Raw genomic sequence first — 17,254 nt, 5'->3', positions numbered from 1 at the left:
TCCCCAGATCTGTGCCTTAATACAATCCTGTCTCAGGGGTCTAAAGAAAATTCCTTGGACTTCATGGCTTGGTTTGTGTTCTGACATGCACTGTCAACTATGGGACCTTATGTAGACAGGTGTGTGCCTTTCCAAATCATGGCCAATAAACTTGTTTACCACAGGTGGACTCCAACCAAGTTGTAGAAACATCTCAAAGGACAATCAGTGGAAGCAGGATGCACTTGAGCTCAATTTTGAGTGTCATTGTAAAGGCTGTGAATACTTATGTACATGTGATTTTTTTTTGTTTTTTATTTTTAATAAATTTGAAAAGATTTCAAACAAACTTCTTTCTCGTTGTCATTATGGTGTATTGTTTGTAGAATTCTGAGGAAAATAATGAATTTAATCTATTTTGGAATAAGGCTGTAACATAACAAAATGTGGAAAAAGTGAAGCGCTGTGAATACTTTCCAGGTTCACTGTATAAAACGTAAGAAGGGGCAGCCATAATTGCTTATGTCAGAAGCAGGCTGCATTTTCTGATTAGTAGTTCACATGGGCTGTGTTTTCAATGAAAGTGAATATGACATGAACGGTATGTTCAACTAAAGCTTACAATGACTCAAAGGAAGTGTGGCCACTGAAAACAAATTCCACTGATTTTCTACTCATGACCGTGGGGATCAAATGTAAAAAGATGGCTGACTATTAGAAAGCTGATGAAAACCAAAGGGCACGCTGACTGGAATAAAAAAATCCTAGGTGAACAAGGCCTAGAGAGTTTCAAATGGCCCCACTGGAATAAAGGAGAAAATCAAATCGACAAACAGAAGCCGATGATTTGTAAAGGCATTGGTCACCTTTAAGACTTTTTACACCCCCGATTAAGGAGGTCCAAAGTGGGCAAGACCAATCCTTGTCGGAGTGTAGTCCGATTTCTCTACAAATATGTGAAAATTTGAAGGAAAAAAAAATAATAATAATAATAATAGTATTATTTTAATTGCTCACTCTCTACTTTAGGAGAAGACACCAAGACTAGTGAAAAAAATGTACCCTTTTCCGCAATAGGATCAATTCACAAAAGGTAAAACACCAGGATAAAAGGGATTTGTTTAAAAAAAGTGACAGTTACTTTCAGCTGAGTCACATGGCTAAAAATAAAGATGCAGAACTAAACACTCCTTTCCATTTGCAGCCAAAGATGGCGCTATTTTAGCCTCTATTTAGATTTGCATTTTTTTTGGTGCTGCATATATAGTCAGCTACGACACAACTCATTTGATGTTTTTACAGTTTGCCTGTGAGCTGACAGAAGGTAACTGTGACAGTTGTCACCAGAGGCATGCCATAAATATAGCTTTCACTGTGCATGTGCTAGTAGGAAGACTATCAAACTTATCAATGTCATTTTGTTTTCATTTGCAAAGATTTAATAACATTTATTGAACATTTATAACTTCTACTATACACCTACAGTAATGTGCCATAAATAACTGCCACTACAAGGTAACAAATATACAATAAAACACTAATGAAGAGAAAAACAGTAGTAATATTCTACAGCACTTACTATGCCTTGCATATATTCTTGGTATTCTAAGTTATATTTTTTCAAAAGATCTTTCTTAAGATCATCTGTTCTTGGAAATGCAATCTCTTTTAATTTCTGCAAGAGGAAAACACAGATGAAAAAAAAACAAAAAAAAACAACATTTTAAAAAATAAAATGTAAATAATAATAATAATAATTTCACCAACTGCCGATTGAAAAATTTACCACACATTTTCTCTGAATATTTGTATTTGCATCAAAACTCTGACATTCATGATTGTGTTTAAAGGAAAACTACAGGGGCCCACATAAATGGATAGGCTTACAATCAATACAGCCATACAGAATGTTCAACTGTTGTAACTGCATTGACCCCCATAGATGGTAACATATGTTACAGCTTTGCTAACCGCTACAATCTAACCTCCATCTCCGTGTTACAGGGTAGACGTGCCCAATGATGCAAGAGCAACGTGCAGATAACACCCATTATTAATAATTATTTAAAATTAGATCCAAAGTCATATCTTTTTTTCTTTATTTTGGAAAGAGTAAGGCTGGTTTCACATGGCTGGCCAATCAGGTCCATCTGTCAGTTTTTCAGGGGGACCCGATTTACCATACATACAGTCAGGTCCATAAATATTGGGACATCGACCCAATTCCAATCTTTTTTGCTTGATACACCACCACAATGGATTTGAAATGAAACAAACAAGATGTGCTTTAACTGCAGACTTTCAGCTTTAATTTGAGGGTATTTACATCCCATTACATCCAAATCAGGTGAAAGCTGTAGGAATTACAACAGTTTGTATATGTGCCTCCCACTTTTTAGGGGACCAAAAGTAATAGGACAATTGGCTACTCAGCTGTTCCATGGCCAGGTGTTTGTTATTCCCTCATTATCCCATTTACAAGGAGCAGATAAAAGGTCCAGAGTTAATTTCAAGTGTGCTATTTGCATTTGGAATCTGTTGCTGTCAACTCTCAATATGAGATCCAAAGAGCTGTCACTATCAGTGAAGCAAGCCATCATTAGGCTGAAAAAACAAAACAAACCCATCAGAGAGATAGCAAAAACATTAGGTATGGCCAAATCAACAGTTTGGAACATCCTTAACCACTCTACAACCGCTCACAGTAATACTACTGCGGCAGAGTGGTTCGTTATCGTCCAGCGACGTAGTATTAACGTCGTTGGACACTCCCCCTTCTGGGCGGCGCTTGCGCGCCGCCGGAGGCTCGCTCCCGCTGTTTTCATTCACAGCGGGAGTCGGGCCAGGAGAGGAGCAGCGGCGATCGCCGCTGCTCTTACCCGATCGTCGGGGATCGAGTCTAGAGATCCGCCCGCTGTGTGTAAACACAGCGGGCGGATCTCCATAGTGACAGGGAGTGACAGATCGGACTGTTCAGCATAGCTGGACATCCGATCTGTCCATGACTCACACAGTCACCTCCCCCCCTACACGTCAGTAAGCACCAGGCATACATTAACCCCTCCCTCTCCAATAAAATTAACCCCTTCCCTGCCAGTGTCATTTTTACAGTAACAGTGCATATTTATAGCACTGATTACTGCAGTAATGTCACTGATACCCCCAAAAGTGTCAAAAATGTCAGTCAAGGGTCCGATCTGTCCGCCGCAATGTCGCAGTCCCGCAAAAAAAAAAATCGCAGATCGCCGCCATTACGCGTTAAAAAAAAAACACCAAAAATGACAGAAATCTTTCCCTTTGTTAGTAAACGCAATAACTTTTGCGCAAACCAATCAAAATACGCTTATTGCGATTTTTTTTACCAAACATATGTAGCATAAAACAAATTGGCCAAAAATTTTTAAAAAAATTGGTTTTTACATCTTTTTTGGGGGGGAATTTCATATAAAAAAATGTTAAAAATATTGTTATTTTTTCAAAATAAACGCTCTTTTTTTGTTTATAGCGCAAAAAGTAAAAATCGCACAGGTGATCAAATATCACCAAAAGAAAGCTCTGTTTGTGGGAAAAAAAGGACGTAAATTTCGTTTGGGTACGGCGTCGCACGACCGCGCAATTGTCAGTTGAAGTCGCACAGCGCCGAATCGCAAAAAGTGGCCTGGACGGAAGACAGCAAAATCCTCCGGTGGTAAAGTGGTTAAAAAGAAGAACACACCGGTGAGCTCAGCAACACCAAAAGACCCAGAAGATCACGGAAAACAACTGTGGTTGATGACCGAAGAATTCTTTCCCTGGTGAAGAAAACACCCTTCACAACAGTTGGCCAGATCAAGAACACTCTCCAGGAGGTAGGTGTATGTGTGTCAAAGTCAACAATCAAGAGAAGACTTCACCAGTGAAGTGAGTGAATACAGAGGGTTCACCACAAGATGTAAACCATTGGTGAGCCTCAAAAACAGGAAGGCCAGATTAGAGTTTGCCAAACATCATCTAAAAAAGCCTTCACAGTTCTGGAACAACATCCTATGGACAGATGAGACCAAGATCAACTTGTACCAGAGTGATGGGAAGAGAAGAGTATGGAGAAGGAAAGGAACTGCTCATTATCCAAAGCATACCACCTCATCAGTGAAGCATGGTGGTGGTAGTGTCATGGCGTGGGCATGTATGGCTGCCAATGGAACTGGTTCTCTTGTATTTATTGATGATGTGACTGCTGACAAAAGCCTCAGGATGAATTCTGAAGTGTTTCAAGCATTATTATCTGCTCGTATTCAGTCAAATGCTTCAGAACTCATTGGACGGCGCTTCACAGTGAAGATGGACAATGACCCTAAGCATACTGCGAAAGCAACCAAAGAGTTTTTTAAGGGAAAGAAGTGGCATGTTATGCAATGGCCAAGTCAATCACCTGACCTGAATCCGATTGAGCATGCATTTCACTTGCTGAAGACAAAACTGAAGGTAAAATGCCCCAAGAACAAGCAGGAACTGAAGACAGTTGCAGTAGAGGCCTGGCAGAGCATCACCAGGGATGAAACCCAGCGTCTGGTGGTGATGTCTATACGTTCCAGACTTCAGGCAAAGGATTTGCAACCAAGTATTAAAAAGTGAAAGTTTGATTTATGATTGTTAATCTGTCCCATTACTTTTGGTCCCTTAAAAAGTGGGAGGCACATATACAAACTGTTGCAATTCTTACATCGTTCACCTGATTTGGATGTAAATACCCTCACATTAAAGCTGAAAGTCTGCAGTTAAAGCACATCTTGTTTGTTTCATTTCAAATCCATTGTGGTGGTGTATAGATCCAAAAAGATTAGAATTGTGTCGATGTCCCAATATTTATGGACCGGACTGTAGCTCTCTACAAAGTGGTGGATGTCAGCGGACACATCCACCCCCTGGCATCCAATCCTGTCCGCCCCAAACAGCAGATCTGATGACAATCAGATAGAAACTGGCAGGCTCTGTTTCCATCTGATAGCCCAATAGAGAACAGTGGGGCTGTGTCCGGGTCCTCTCTGCAAAGCGGACACAGACCTTTCATCTGCCTACTCTGTGGGGAGATCCCCTGCTGAGCAGGTAGATTCAGACCACGGAGAACACCCGTGTGAAACTAGCCTTAGGATTTCTTTTTCCCATCTGTGTCCCATTGATATTTATGGATGGAGAATTATTTGTTTTTTATGAAGAAAAACAATTAAGAATATAGGTAATTCAAACTAACCTTTAATATATCTTGTTTTTCTGGGATTTCACATTGCTGGTAGTCTCGATGGTGAGGCAGCTTCTCAACAAACAGCCTGCAACCAAACAACAGACATCTCATGGCTTACATTAATTGGTGGTGGCTGAGGACACGTTTAAACCAGAACATGACTGGACTCCTTACATTATAAACTTGTTGTAGAGAACAAAGGCATTTTCAAGATTTCCTTCATCCAAGTACACAGAGGCCATTCTTTCCATCTCCACTCCAGACCGAAAGTAGCGCCTGGGCGTGATGTCTTCATTGATGGTGATATTACAGCCTAGCTTGCTGAGGGCCCGAACTCGCTCCTCTGGGCTTAGAGATACATCTGTGTGATCCGGCATAGCTACAAGTTTTTTCTGCACCCAAAATAAAACATATATAAATTAGGTGCTTTAAAGCTACATATGCCACCCATGTTACTGGTTAGTGGACACTACTACAAACCATCTCTCCAAATCCCACAAAGCTGTTCAATCGCAACACAAAACCCTTGGCCTTTTTAAGCCTAACATAGTCACTGTTCTATGTTCATCAATCATTTTCTTTTTCTGACATGTGCACTAAGAAGGGTGTGGCGATGATGAGATTTTAAGGAGCACTTATAATATTATTATCTTATCTACTGTACAGTATATTTCGATTTACAGGGCTTTTGTATCAGAGAATAGGTGCAGGTACTCCCAACTTCTGAGTCACCCCCTGTCTCCGCCCCCTACCCACCTCTGAGCAGTGCCCCTAGTTCCTTCCCCCCTACCCACCTCTCAGTACTGTCCCTTTTACAAAATGAGGGGTTTAGTTGCACACATTTGCAAATACATGCATAAGCACGTCAAAGCAACCAATTTTCTGCAGTTGCTAACTTCAGTGAGTCTCTACAATGGAAGCACATGCATTTATAATGGAGCAGTAGGGGACAGGTGAGCCTGGAATGAGTCCACCCCTTCTTAAAAAGGAACAGGGGCACACTGAACATCCAGAACAAGAATGTAAGTGTGTTGCCTGACTAATATATTCAAAATACAAAAAAGTGGCCACTGCCCCAACCTATAATTTGTCTTTGTAGCAAGGAGCACTGGAATGGTGACGTATGCCAAATAAATATAAAGAGATTTCCAAGCTTAAACTTACCAACCAGCCAGTGATCAACTGAATTGACCTGTCTAGCAATATGCGTTAAAGGACAGGGGTTTAGTTGCACACATTTGCTGGCTGGTTAGTACCTTTGAGCTTGGAAATCTCTTTGTATTTGTTTGACATACGTTGCCCTTCCAGTGCTCCTTGCTGCAACGACCAGTTATAGGTGGGGGCAGTGGCCACCTTTTTGTAATGTGAATATTTAAGGAATACACAACCAAAGTATCGTTTTGTGGTGCTAACTAATTTGTATGAAGTGTGTAAATGATAACAAGAAAAACAAATCCCCTGAAATCAGCAACAATAACCCCCCCTAGAAACAATGGATCACTTCAGAAACAATAGATCCCCCGGCAACAATAGATCCCCCAGCAACAATAGATCCCCCAGCAACAATAGAGCTGACCAGCAACCATATACCCCCCAGCAGCAACGACGGATCTCCCAGCAACTACAATACAATTTCTCAGTAACACTAGACCACCCACACCCAGCAATACTCTAGTATGCCCAGCAACAATAGACCCCCCCCCCCCAAACAATAATCCACCCTGGCAACTATAGACTCCCAGCAGCAACAATAGAAGCTCCCAACAACTACAATACACTTCTTTAGCAAAAATAGACCCCTCACAACAATATAGTCCCCCAGCAAAAAAAGATGAATTTCAACAACCAAAGACCCCACCAGAAACGATAGATCTCCTGGCAGCCAGCATGAATAATACCTCCACAAGTGAGCAACAGTAGACCCTTCCCTCACCTGTAGATCCCTCCCAGCAACCATTGATTCCCAAGCAACAAAAGAGCCCCCAGCAACCATAGGCCTCCCCAGCAACAATAGATATAACACAATAACAATAGATCCCCCCAGCAATCAGCATCAATAGACCCTCCAGCACACCCCAGCATCCCTTGTCATTACACACATTCAGTGCTGGATGTGCGGGAACTGCGTTCCCCCACGTTCCTGCCGATAACTGATATAATAATATGTCCTACTGGTACCGATTGGACAAAGTGGAAAGGCGGTGCAGTGACATCCCAATCTCCACTTCCAATGCTCAAGTGTTCTCTGAATGGCCTCCATGCTGAGTGAGTGACCTCATTCATGCAGGGCAGCCAACTCAACATGAACGCAGAAGCTATCAGCGATTACTGTAGTAGCAGTGTCTACTACAGTGATTCCTAGTTTCCACAGGGAAAGGCCATGTATGAAATATGCCTACTTACACTGGGTCAAACCAGACCAATGTAACTATGCAAAAAATATCTATACCTGTGTATTCAAGTGGTTTGTATTTGCCTGTGTATCTGAAAGTCCCAACATCTGCTGAGTCAGCATTTTGGCATACTCTAAAGATAAAAGAACACTCCTAGCCACTCCTTAAAAAGGTAGTTGAAAAGTTCGAATTAGGGGATAGATACAAGGAAATGTCAAAGACACTAAATATCCCTCGGGGTATAGTTACATATATCATTAAAGTAATTGTAAAGGTTACATTTTTTTTTTTAACCACTTGCCTACTGGGCATTTTCACCCCCTTCCAGCCCAGGCCAATTTTCAGCTTTCAGCACTGTTGCACTTTGAATGACAATTGCGTGGTCATGCAACACTGTGTGAAAACATTTTTTTCACACAAATAAATGGTATTTAATCACCACTAGGCTTTTTATTTTTTGCTAAACATACGAAAAAAGGCCAAAAATGTTTAGAAAAAAAAAAAAAAATTTCATAGTTTGTTATAAAATTTTGCAGATAATTTTTCTCCTTCATTGATGTTCGCGGATGAGGCAGCACTGATGGGCACTGATAGGCTGCACTGGTGAGCATGGATGGGCACTGATGAGGCAGCACTGATAGGTAGGTACAGACTGGTGAGTAGGTACAGATTGGCAGCACTGATGGGCACAGATTGGCAGCACTGGTGGGCACTGAAAATCAGTGCTCTGATTACCAGTGTACATGTCCCTTTTAGAGAAGCCGGTTATCAGCTCTCTTCTCTCCTCCTGCTGTCAGCAGGAGGAAAGGAGTGTCGATAACCAGCTTCTATTTAGATTTGTGATCAGCTAGGATTGAACATAGCTGATCACATGGTAAAGAGCTGCTGATTGGCTCTTTACCTCAATCTGTGATCAGCAGTCCTCCAGACATTAATCAAAGAGCACGGTGCCCACACCCAGCAGCACATTAATCACAGAGCACGGTGCCCACACCCAGCAGCATAGGACGGCCTCCCAGAACTAGCCAGCCGCATTGTAGCAGTCATTTGGCTCTAGCGCAGTCGGCAAGTGGTTAATAACAAACAAGTTATACTTACCAGCTCTGTGTAATGGTTTTGCCCAGAGAAGCCCTGAACCTCCTATTCTGGGGTCCCTCTCCAGGGCTGTCTGCTTTCCTCCATCCGCCCTCATAAGAAAACGCTTGCTATGGGGGAAGACATGCAACCTAGATCTCCAGCCAGGCTGTGCATGTCTACAGTCTACAGACACACACAGTGGCTTGGTCCGGCCACCTCGTCACTGGATTAGGCCGACAGCAACAAGAGCCAATTAACAAATTTGAACCACCGCTCCAGACTGATCTGCTCACATTTACCCCAAACTTCTCTCCCACAGTAGGTGCTGGTCTTGGTTTATTTATAGAAACAGACAGATTACCACACTTTTATCTAGCTAGAGAGCCAGAAACTTTATTGTAGAAATCAGTACTAAAAGCATAATTACAGCTCCACAAAGACAGGCACAAGAAACCAGACGCAGTCCCAGGAAGGAGACTGTTTTCAAGCAAGACAACTCTTCTAAGCATAAACCCATAACAACACAAAATTGGCTTAAAAAAAACATTTTGGTTATGGTCGAATGGCCAAGTCAGAGTGGAGATCTCAATCTACAAGAAAAGCTTTGACTAGACTTGTTAACCACTTAAGCCCCGGAAGATTTTACCCCCTTCCTGACCAGGGGGTATTTTGCGATTCGGCACTGCGTGACTTTAACGGACAATTGCGCGGTCGTGCGACGCTGTACCTAAACGAATTTGACGTCCTTTTTTTCCCACAAACAGAGCTTTCTTTTGGTGGTATTTGATCACCTGTGCGATTTTTTGATCACGCGCTATAAACAAAAAAAGACCGTCAATTTTGCAAAAATAACAATATTTTTCACATTTTTTATATGAAATTCCCCCAAAAAAAAAAAGTAAAAATCAAAATTTTTTAAAATTTTCGGCCAATTTGTTTTATGCTACATATGTTTGGTAAAAAAAAAAAATCGCAAAAAGTGTATTTTGATTGGTTTGCGCAAAAGTTATCGCGTTTACTAACAAAGGGAAAGATTTTTGTCATTTTTGTTGTTTTTTTTTTTTAACGCGTAATGGCGGCGATCTGCGATTTTTTTTGCGGTACTGCGACATTGGGGCAGACAGATTGGACCCTTGACTGACATTTGTGACACTTTTGGGGTTACTGTAAAAATACACTGGTTGTGAAGGGGTTAACTTTATTTGGGAGGGAGGGGCTGTGTGTATCCCTAGGGGCGTGCTTTCTACTGTGATTGGCTGTGGCTTGAGCTGTAAGGACACTGATCAACGGATCTACATACTAGATCTGTTTGATCAGTGTCTTTACAGCGAGGAGAATGACAGGTGGCTTGTTTACACAAGCTGCCTGACATTCTCCCTCTCCCCCGCCGATCGCCGAGTGACCGGCGGACATCGGGTCCGCTGGTCACACGCGCGGGGGGGTCCGTGACCACGCGGGAGCGCGCCTCCGGGGGCGTGCGCTCGCTCCCTAGACCCTCACAAGCTAGTGACGTAGCCCTACGTCACTTTGCCTGTGAGGGGCTGACTGCCGACGTAGATCGGCGTTAGGCAGTCGGCAAGTGGTTAAAGGCAGACCTGGAGGTTTTGCAAAAAATTAATAGGGATAAATTGCACTGCCCAGGTGTGCAAAGCCAAATGTACTGTATCTACTAAACACAGAACCGTGCACCCTTTACTTCCTGTTCACGAATGATTTAAACTATTCTAAGCTTAATATTTATGAAACACAGAAAGCACACAAAAAAACTTACCGTTCGTATACTGGTAACGGCCTTTCTCTTAATCCTTCCAGGACGGCCTACATATGAGAGATTGTGGCTCCGCCTCACAGGAAACACAACTAATTTGCAGCTGTTAAAAGGGTCCCACCCATCCCTGAGCTTCAGTAATAGAAAAGTACCTTTCCAACCGAACTTTCAAGGGATACAGTTATTCAATAACATACAGCTACACATATATACATATACATATATATACATTTTTTAACTCACCACCATCTTGGGCGGGAAGTAGGCCGGCCGTCCTGGAAGGATTAAGAGAAAGGCCGTTACCAGTATACTAAAGGTAAGTTTTCTCCTTTCATCCTTCCAGGACGGCCTACATATGAGAGGATAATAAAGGAATCCATACTGGCCTACCTTAGGGCGGGACCACTGCCTGTAAAACCTTTCTGCCAAAGGCAAGGTCTTGTTGTGACAGGACTTCCACACGATAGTGCTTTAGGAAGGTATCTTGGCTGGACCAGGTGGCTGCATGGCGGATCTGCTCCCAGGATGCTCCGGCTTTTTCGGCCCAGGAAGTTGCCATGCCCCTTGTGGAATGTGCCTTTAGATTTGTTGGTGTGGGGGTACCTGACACCTTATATGACATACTAATGGCTTGTTTAATCCACCTAGAGATTGAGGGTTTTGATGCTTGTAATCCCCTCCTTGGTCCAGAATGTAGAACCAATGGGTGGCTAGATCTTCTAAAGCCCTTGGTTCTTTCTAAATATGCTAGAAGACACCTTCTTACATCTATGCAATGGAATTTTCGTTCTTTTGCACATTTAGGTTTTTCACAGAAAGATGGGAGAACCATCTCTTTATTCCTATGAAAGGAAGACACTACCTTGGGTAGGTACAGTGGGTCTGGTTTAAGAATCACCCTGTCTTGGAGAATTCGCATAAAGGGTTCCTTTATGGATAAGCTTTGTAAATCTCCCACTCTCCTGGCTGTGGTGATTGCCAACAGAAAAGTTAACTTGATTGACAAAATGTTTAAACTAATTTTGTTCAAAGGTTCAAATGCTTCACTAGATAATGTCTCTAGTACTAGCGTTAGGTTCCAAACTGGAACATTAGTTCTGTTAATTGGAGATACTCTTCCCCGGGCTAACAGAAACCTTTTAATTAAAGGTTCTTTGGCCAGACTTTTGTCTAAAAAAACAGAAAGTGCCGCTACCTGTACTTTAAGGGTAAAAAATCCAGGATCATCGGGATTGAGGCAGAGGAATCCTTCTTCTGACTCTGCCAAGTACAGAATGTTTTCCAGATTTTGGAATAAATTTTTCTAGTTACTGGCTTTCTACTTGAAAGGAGGGTCTCAATGACTCTGTCTGAGCATCCTTTTTCTTTTAAGATTTGGCGTTCACTACCCAGGCTGTTAACTGAAAGAACTGCGGTCTGGGGTGAATCAAAGGTCCTTGTAGTAACAGGTCTGGAACTTCTGGTAGTTTCCATGGTGCTGTCACTGACAGGGATACCAGGGTTGCAAACCACGTTCTTTTTGGCCACCCAGGTGTGACCAGGATGAGGCGTAGTTGCGGCCATCCGCTGAGTTTCTGCAGAACTCTCGCAATTAGATTCTGTGGGGGAAAGGCATAGGCTAGCCTGAAGGGCCAAGGCTGTGCTAGAGCATCCAGGCCCAGCATACCCCTCTGCTTTGTCAGAGAAAAGAACTGTTCTACTTTTCGGTTCTGCCGAGTGGCAAACATGTCCACTTCTGGCTGACCAAATTTTTGGACTAGGCGTTGAAAAATTATGGGGTTCAGTTCCCATTCTGCCTGTTTGATGTGATGACGACTGAGGAAGTCCGCTTCCCAGTTGTCCTTCCCTTTTATGTACATGGCTGAAAGGGAAATTACTCTTTTCTGCCCAGCTCAGTGTCTCCTGAGCTAATTTTAGCAGAGAGCTTGATCTGGTCCCCCCCTGATGAATCAGGTAAGCTACTGCTGTAGCATTGTCTGAATGGACTTGGACTTCTTTCCCTAGAATGTCCTTCTCGAAGGCTTTTAAGGCCTTTTCCACAGCCTTCAGTTCCCCGTAATTGGAGGAGGCTTGACTCAGCTTCGAATCCCAGATACCCTGGGTCCATGCTTCTTTTAGGTGAGCTCCCCCCCCTCGGAACTTGCGTCCGTGGTAATCCTTACGGGCAGCTCTTGACCCCATAATCGCCCCTTCTCCAGGTTTTGGGGAATTGTCCACCATTTCAGTGACAAAATTACTTGTGGGGACAATGTAATTTTTTCGTCTATGGGAGTCCTGTCTCCTGTTCCAAGAGGCCAGGTGAAAAAATTGGAGGTCTCTTGAATGTAGTTGGGCCCACTCTACAGCTGGAATACATGCTGTCATTAGCCCTAGAACTTGCATGATCTGTCTCCTGGAACGCCAAGGATGAGAGCAGATGCCTCTTACTGACGAGACCACTTTTTCCACCTTTTCCCTTGGGAGGAAAAGTTTTTTGAGTCTGGTATCTATTTTGTATCCTAGATACACTTGGACCTGTGCTGGCTGTATTGAGGATTTCTCCAAATTCAATAGCCACCCTACCGCTTGAAGAACTGACATAACCTTTTGGGTGTCTGCCATAGCCTGTTTTTCTGATCTTGCAAAGATCAACATATCGTCCAGATACGGGATCAAACTTAGGCCTTGTAGGTGAAGATGGCCTACTACCTCGGCCGAGATTTTTGTAAAGATCCTTGGACTTGTTGCCAAGCCAAAAGGAAGAGCTCTGAACTGCCAACGTGCAGTGCCTTCTTCCGTCACAATGGCGAATCTGAGAAATGCTTGATGTTCCGGATAAATTGGAACATGTAGGTAAGCATCTCTTAAATCCAATGTTGTCATAAAGACATTATGGTACAGATTTTTTCTGACCGCATAAATGTTCTCCATGGAGAACTTCTTGTATATCAGAAATTTGTTTAGTTTCTTGACTTTTATGACTAGTCGGAATTTTCCTGAGGGCTTTGGCACCACAAATATGTGGGAGTAAAAGCCTTGGAATGCCTGACCCATTGGTACAGGTGAAATCACCCTCTGCTCCGCTAGTTCCTGAATACCGTCTAACAGTGCCTTCCTCTTTTGTTCTATTTTTGAGGGATAGGTCACTGTTATATCTGGTACCGGCTGTGAGGCAAACTCCAGTCGGTACCCTTCCCGAATTATCTGGAGAATGTAGGGGCTGGCAGAGATGTTTTCCCATTGGGAAGCAAAATGGGTCAGTCTGCCCCCTACCCTGATGCTGGCGTCAGTTGGTTTCTTAGGAAACAATAAGTTGGTTCCTTGTTTTCCCTTTTCAGGACCACCTTTCCTGGCCTGTCCCTTGAAAGGCCTTCTTTGATTTTTGTCCTGGAAGTTCCGAAAGGAATATCTTCCCGTTTTGACCTTTCTTTTACTGGGAATTTTTTCCCCTTTTCTGCAGATCTGGACAAGGTATCATCCAGTCCTGAATCGAACAGTAATGAACCTTCAAAGGGTAATGCGCAGAGTCTTACTTTGGAGGCTATATCACCTTCCCATGCTTTGACCCAAAGCTCCCTTCTAGCAGAATTTACTAATGCTGCTGTTTTTGCAGATGCTACTATTGACTCCACAGCCGAGTCTGCTAAGTAGGATACTGCTTTTCCAATCACAGGCAGGGAATCTATCAGGTCTTGTGATCCCGCCATTGTGACAGTTCCTTGAGCCAAAAGTCTGCATTCCTGGCCATACAGGTATCAGCTAAGGCTGTAGTCATATTATACGCGTTAGAATCCGAAGCCTTTTTTAATAAGGATTCAATCCTGCGATCCATAGGATCCGTAATATGACCGGCATTTTCAAAGGACAAATCTGTTTCTTTTGATAGCTGTGCCAGAGGAGCGTCCAGTTTTGGATTTTTTGTAAATACCTCCAATTCCAGTGGCTCAAAGGGATACCTTCTTTTCCAGCTATTTGGCCTGGATAAGGCATGTGTAGGGCATTTCCATTCTTGGTGTATTATGTCTTTTAATGACTGGTGAATGGGAATGGTTCTGTACTGGGCTCTTTCCAAGCCTTTGTACACTTTGTCTTTACTGGAAGACTCCTTTACTGGGGTAGGGATTCCTTCAATGGCATGTACCACTTTAAGGAGACCCTCCATGTATTCCAACGAAAAAAGATTTTTGTTACTTTTAAACTTCTCTTTTTCCTCCTCACTGTTACTTTCTGAGTCCTTATCCGAGCTGGAAGGACCTCCCATGTAACTAGTGCCTTCCCCTGGATCTTCCTGTTCCCTGACTTGTGTTGAGGGAATGGTTTGAGACTCTGACCAGAGAGATGAGGGTCCTCTTGACCACCCACTGTCCTGGGAGGATAAGCTATCCTTGGATACTTCTTCTGCTGGGTTTTGAGGGATAGCTGCTGTAGTCCTGAATGACTGAATAGTAGCTAACATTTCCTCTTGCATAGATTTAAGAAAATCTTTCATTAGGATTGATGCTTCCTGCCCTGCTAACTTATTAATACAAGTATGGCATAAGGGCTTTAAGTAAGACTTAGACAATCTAACCCCACAGTTCCCACATTTTCTAGACATGCTAGTGCTGACTGTGGAAGGGGGTCTGGCAGGGGCTTCCTGTGCCGGTGGCAGACCTGTGTAAAACACAAGAAGACAAGAAAAAGAGACACAATAATGTGACACAATAGTATCTCTTGTCTACCACTGCGGCTAACATTAGGTCAGGGAAATGGCCAGGCATGCCTGTCTTGCAATAGACAGCAGTTGGCCCGCCACCGGTGTAGTCACTTACCGTTCCTGTCGCCACCTGCGCTGCCGCTTTTTCCTCTGTCGGGAGTGCGGACATCCAAGTCTCTTTTGGGGCAATTTCAGCCCTCTCGTAGCCAGAGAATCAGCCATGCCCCCAGCGCTGAGCTCACATGGACCCGGCGTCTCCTCCACGCTGTGCCTCTTCCGGGTATCACCGCTCCGCCTTTTCCGCCGGAACTTCCGGTCTCCATAGCGAGGCTTGAGGCGCGCTCACTGGCGGGAAATTCAAAATCCTTACCACCCAACGGAGCTAATGGAGGAGACTTCCTGCAGAGACAACAGGAATTCAGGTATAGAGGGACCTTCACTGTAAGGTAAACCGCACTACCTGGCATGTTGGCGACCTGAAAGCTCCTGTTTCCAGGATACAGCTAGGGAGGAAACCTGCCATTAGGCCGACCGGAGCTGCCTTCCAGGGGTACCTCTCAGACAGTCCTTTGCCTTCAGGTCAGTAAAAAAAAAAAACAAACGTTCCGATGTGAGGTTGGAAACACAACTGAACTGAAGCTCAGGGATGGGTGGGACCCTTTTAACAGCTGCAAATTAGTTGTGTTTCCTGTGAGGCGGAGCCACAATCTCTCATATGTAGGCCGTCCTGGAAGGATGAAAGGAGAAAATAGGATTTTTCTTCAATACCATAGTGCGGTTCGTCCGGTTTTTATTTGCACCAACGTCTACATTTCTAGGACAAGCTTTCGAGATGCACCCCCTTCTTCAGGGTCCAAACAGTATTAATACACAAAGTTTTAGCAGAATGTTAACAAAAGCCGGCCATAGTTTGAGCGACACAGTGTTGATGGGGGGATCCCTCCTGCAGGGCTATTGTGTTCTCCCAATGGGGAGGCAGAGGGAGCCGTCCTGGCCAGGAGAACACAACAGTAATTATTGGCAACTTGGGTACAATCTTCTACAAGTCTTCCCATCCATGGTTCGAATCTCGGCCGTTTTTGTATTGTTCATGTGATTATTCCCCCACATCACTGAATCAAACGATCTATGGCCGGCTTATGACAATCTCTAGGGGGAAAAAAAAGGCACAAACACAGCAAAATAAAATTCAACTTGGGTAGTAAGATAAGGCAGAGAGAGGGCTAAAGACTGAGAGGGGGAGTAACAGTCACAGAGGTGAGGATAATTGTAAAGCTGTTGAATAAGGATTTAGAAAACTAAGGTCCACATTTAGTCCATTATCTTTTGTGTCAAACTGAATTATCATTCTTAGTTCAAAAGTTTTCCTTTCCTGAGTAGTTCTCTTTTTGAACCATAATCTTCAGGTCTTCCATAGTGTGGTCTGGTTGTGAGAAATGATGTTCCTTCTTTTCTTAATGGTGCGTCTGTGTAAATTCATTCTTTGCCATTTCTGTCCTGTTTCGCCAACATAAGATCTTCGGTTGCATTTTTTGCATTGGAGGTACAGTTGTATCCTGCAATACTAAAGATCCCTTTTGTGTGTGGCACTTTCTGATTGATTGATTTGGCTGCACATTTTGCAGCATTATTTTTGTTGCAGGGCTTGGTTCCTTTATTTGTGGTTTCATAATCAGAATGATTAGTTTGTCTGAGATCCCCTAAAAGCTAGTATTGGGGGTTGTTGGAATATTTCCTTCAGCGTTTCGGTTATGATGGGTTGAAAATATTTCTGCTAAAATATTGTTTTGTACTGCTTGGGCCTTAAAGGGGGTACACCTTGAAGGCTTATCCTGAAAATTTGAATTTTAGTGCCAATAAAGTATCACAGACAGTACTCAATTGCACAAATTTGGCTATAATCACCTCAAGCATCAATATCTTTATGTAATACATTCAGTCATATGGCCAATTCCACAAACTTTACCAATTCCTGTAAGTGTCACATGCTTTTTTGTCTAAAGTCAATATGACAGGGATTCACAACAGGGTAAAACAAATCATGCACAACAAAGAAAGAAAGAGGTTTCACCAGAGATGAAATGGACTTCTCCATGCTGTCTTCAGATTTGATGGGAAGGGGCTAATAAGAGCTTTAAAAT

The 17,254-nt window shown here is 43.1% G+C and overlaps 1 protein-coding gene across 2 annotated transcripts in view; it reads right to left on the bottom strand.

Moving 5' to 3' along the window:
- The window catches only part of STAMBPL1 (STAM binding protein like 1), an 83,341-nt gene that overhangs the window by 24,658 nt on the left and 41,429 nt on the right, over window positions 1-17,254 (bottom strand). The window contains exons 1-4 of one of the 2 annotated variants that reach the window (XM_082268174.1): window positions 17,185-17,223; window positions 5,375-5,592; window positions 5,210-5,285; window positions 1,559-1,654 (exon numbers count right to left, since the gene is read on the bottom strand). In XM_082268174.1, coding sequence (XP_082124300.1) covers window positions 1,559-1,654; window positions 5,210-5,285; window positions 5,375-5,592; window positions 17,185-17,208 — 414 coding nt within the window. In that variant the 5' untranslated portion in view covers window positions 17,209-17,223. Of the gene's footprint in view, window positions 1-1,558; window positions 1,655-5,209; window positions 5,286-5,374; window positions 5,593-17,184; window positions 17,224-17,254 lie in introns of those variants that run through there. The other variant, XM_082268173.1, reaches the window with a different exon arrangement.

This window comes from Pelophylax lessonae (genome assembly GCF_965119305.1).
Source record: "Pelophylax lessonae genome assembly, chromosome: 9".
NCBI classification, from domain to species: Eukaryota; Metazoa; Chordata; class Amphibia; order Anura; family Ranidae; genus Pelophylax; species Pelophylax lessonae.
The sequence above is the reverse complement of the archived record's forward strand: the minus strand, read 5'-3'. Positions and strand labels throughout refer to the sequence as shown.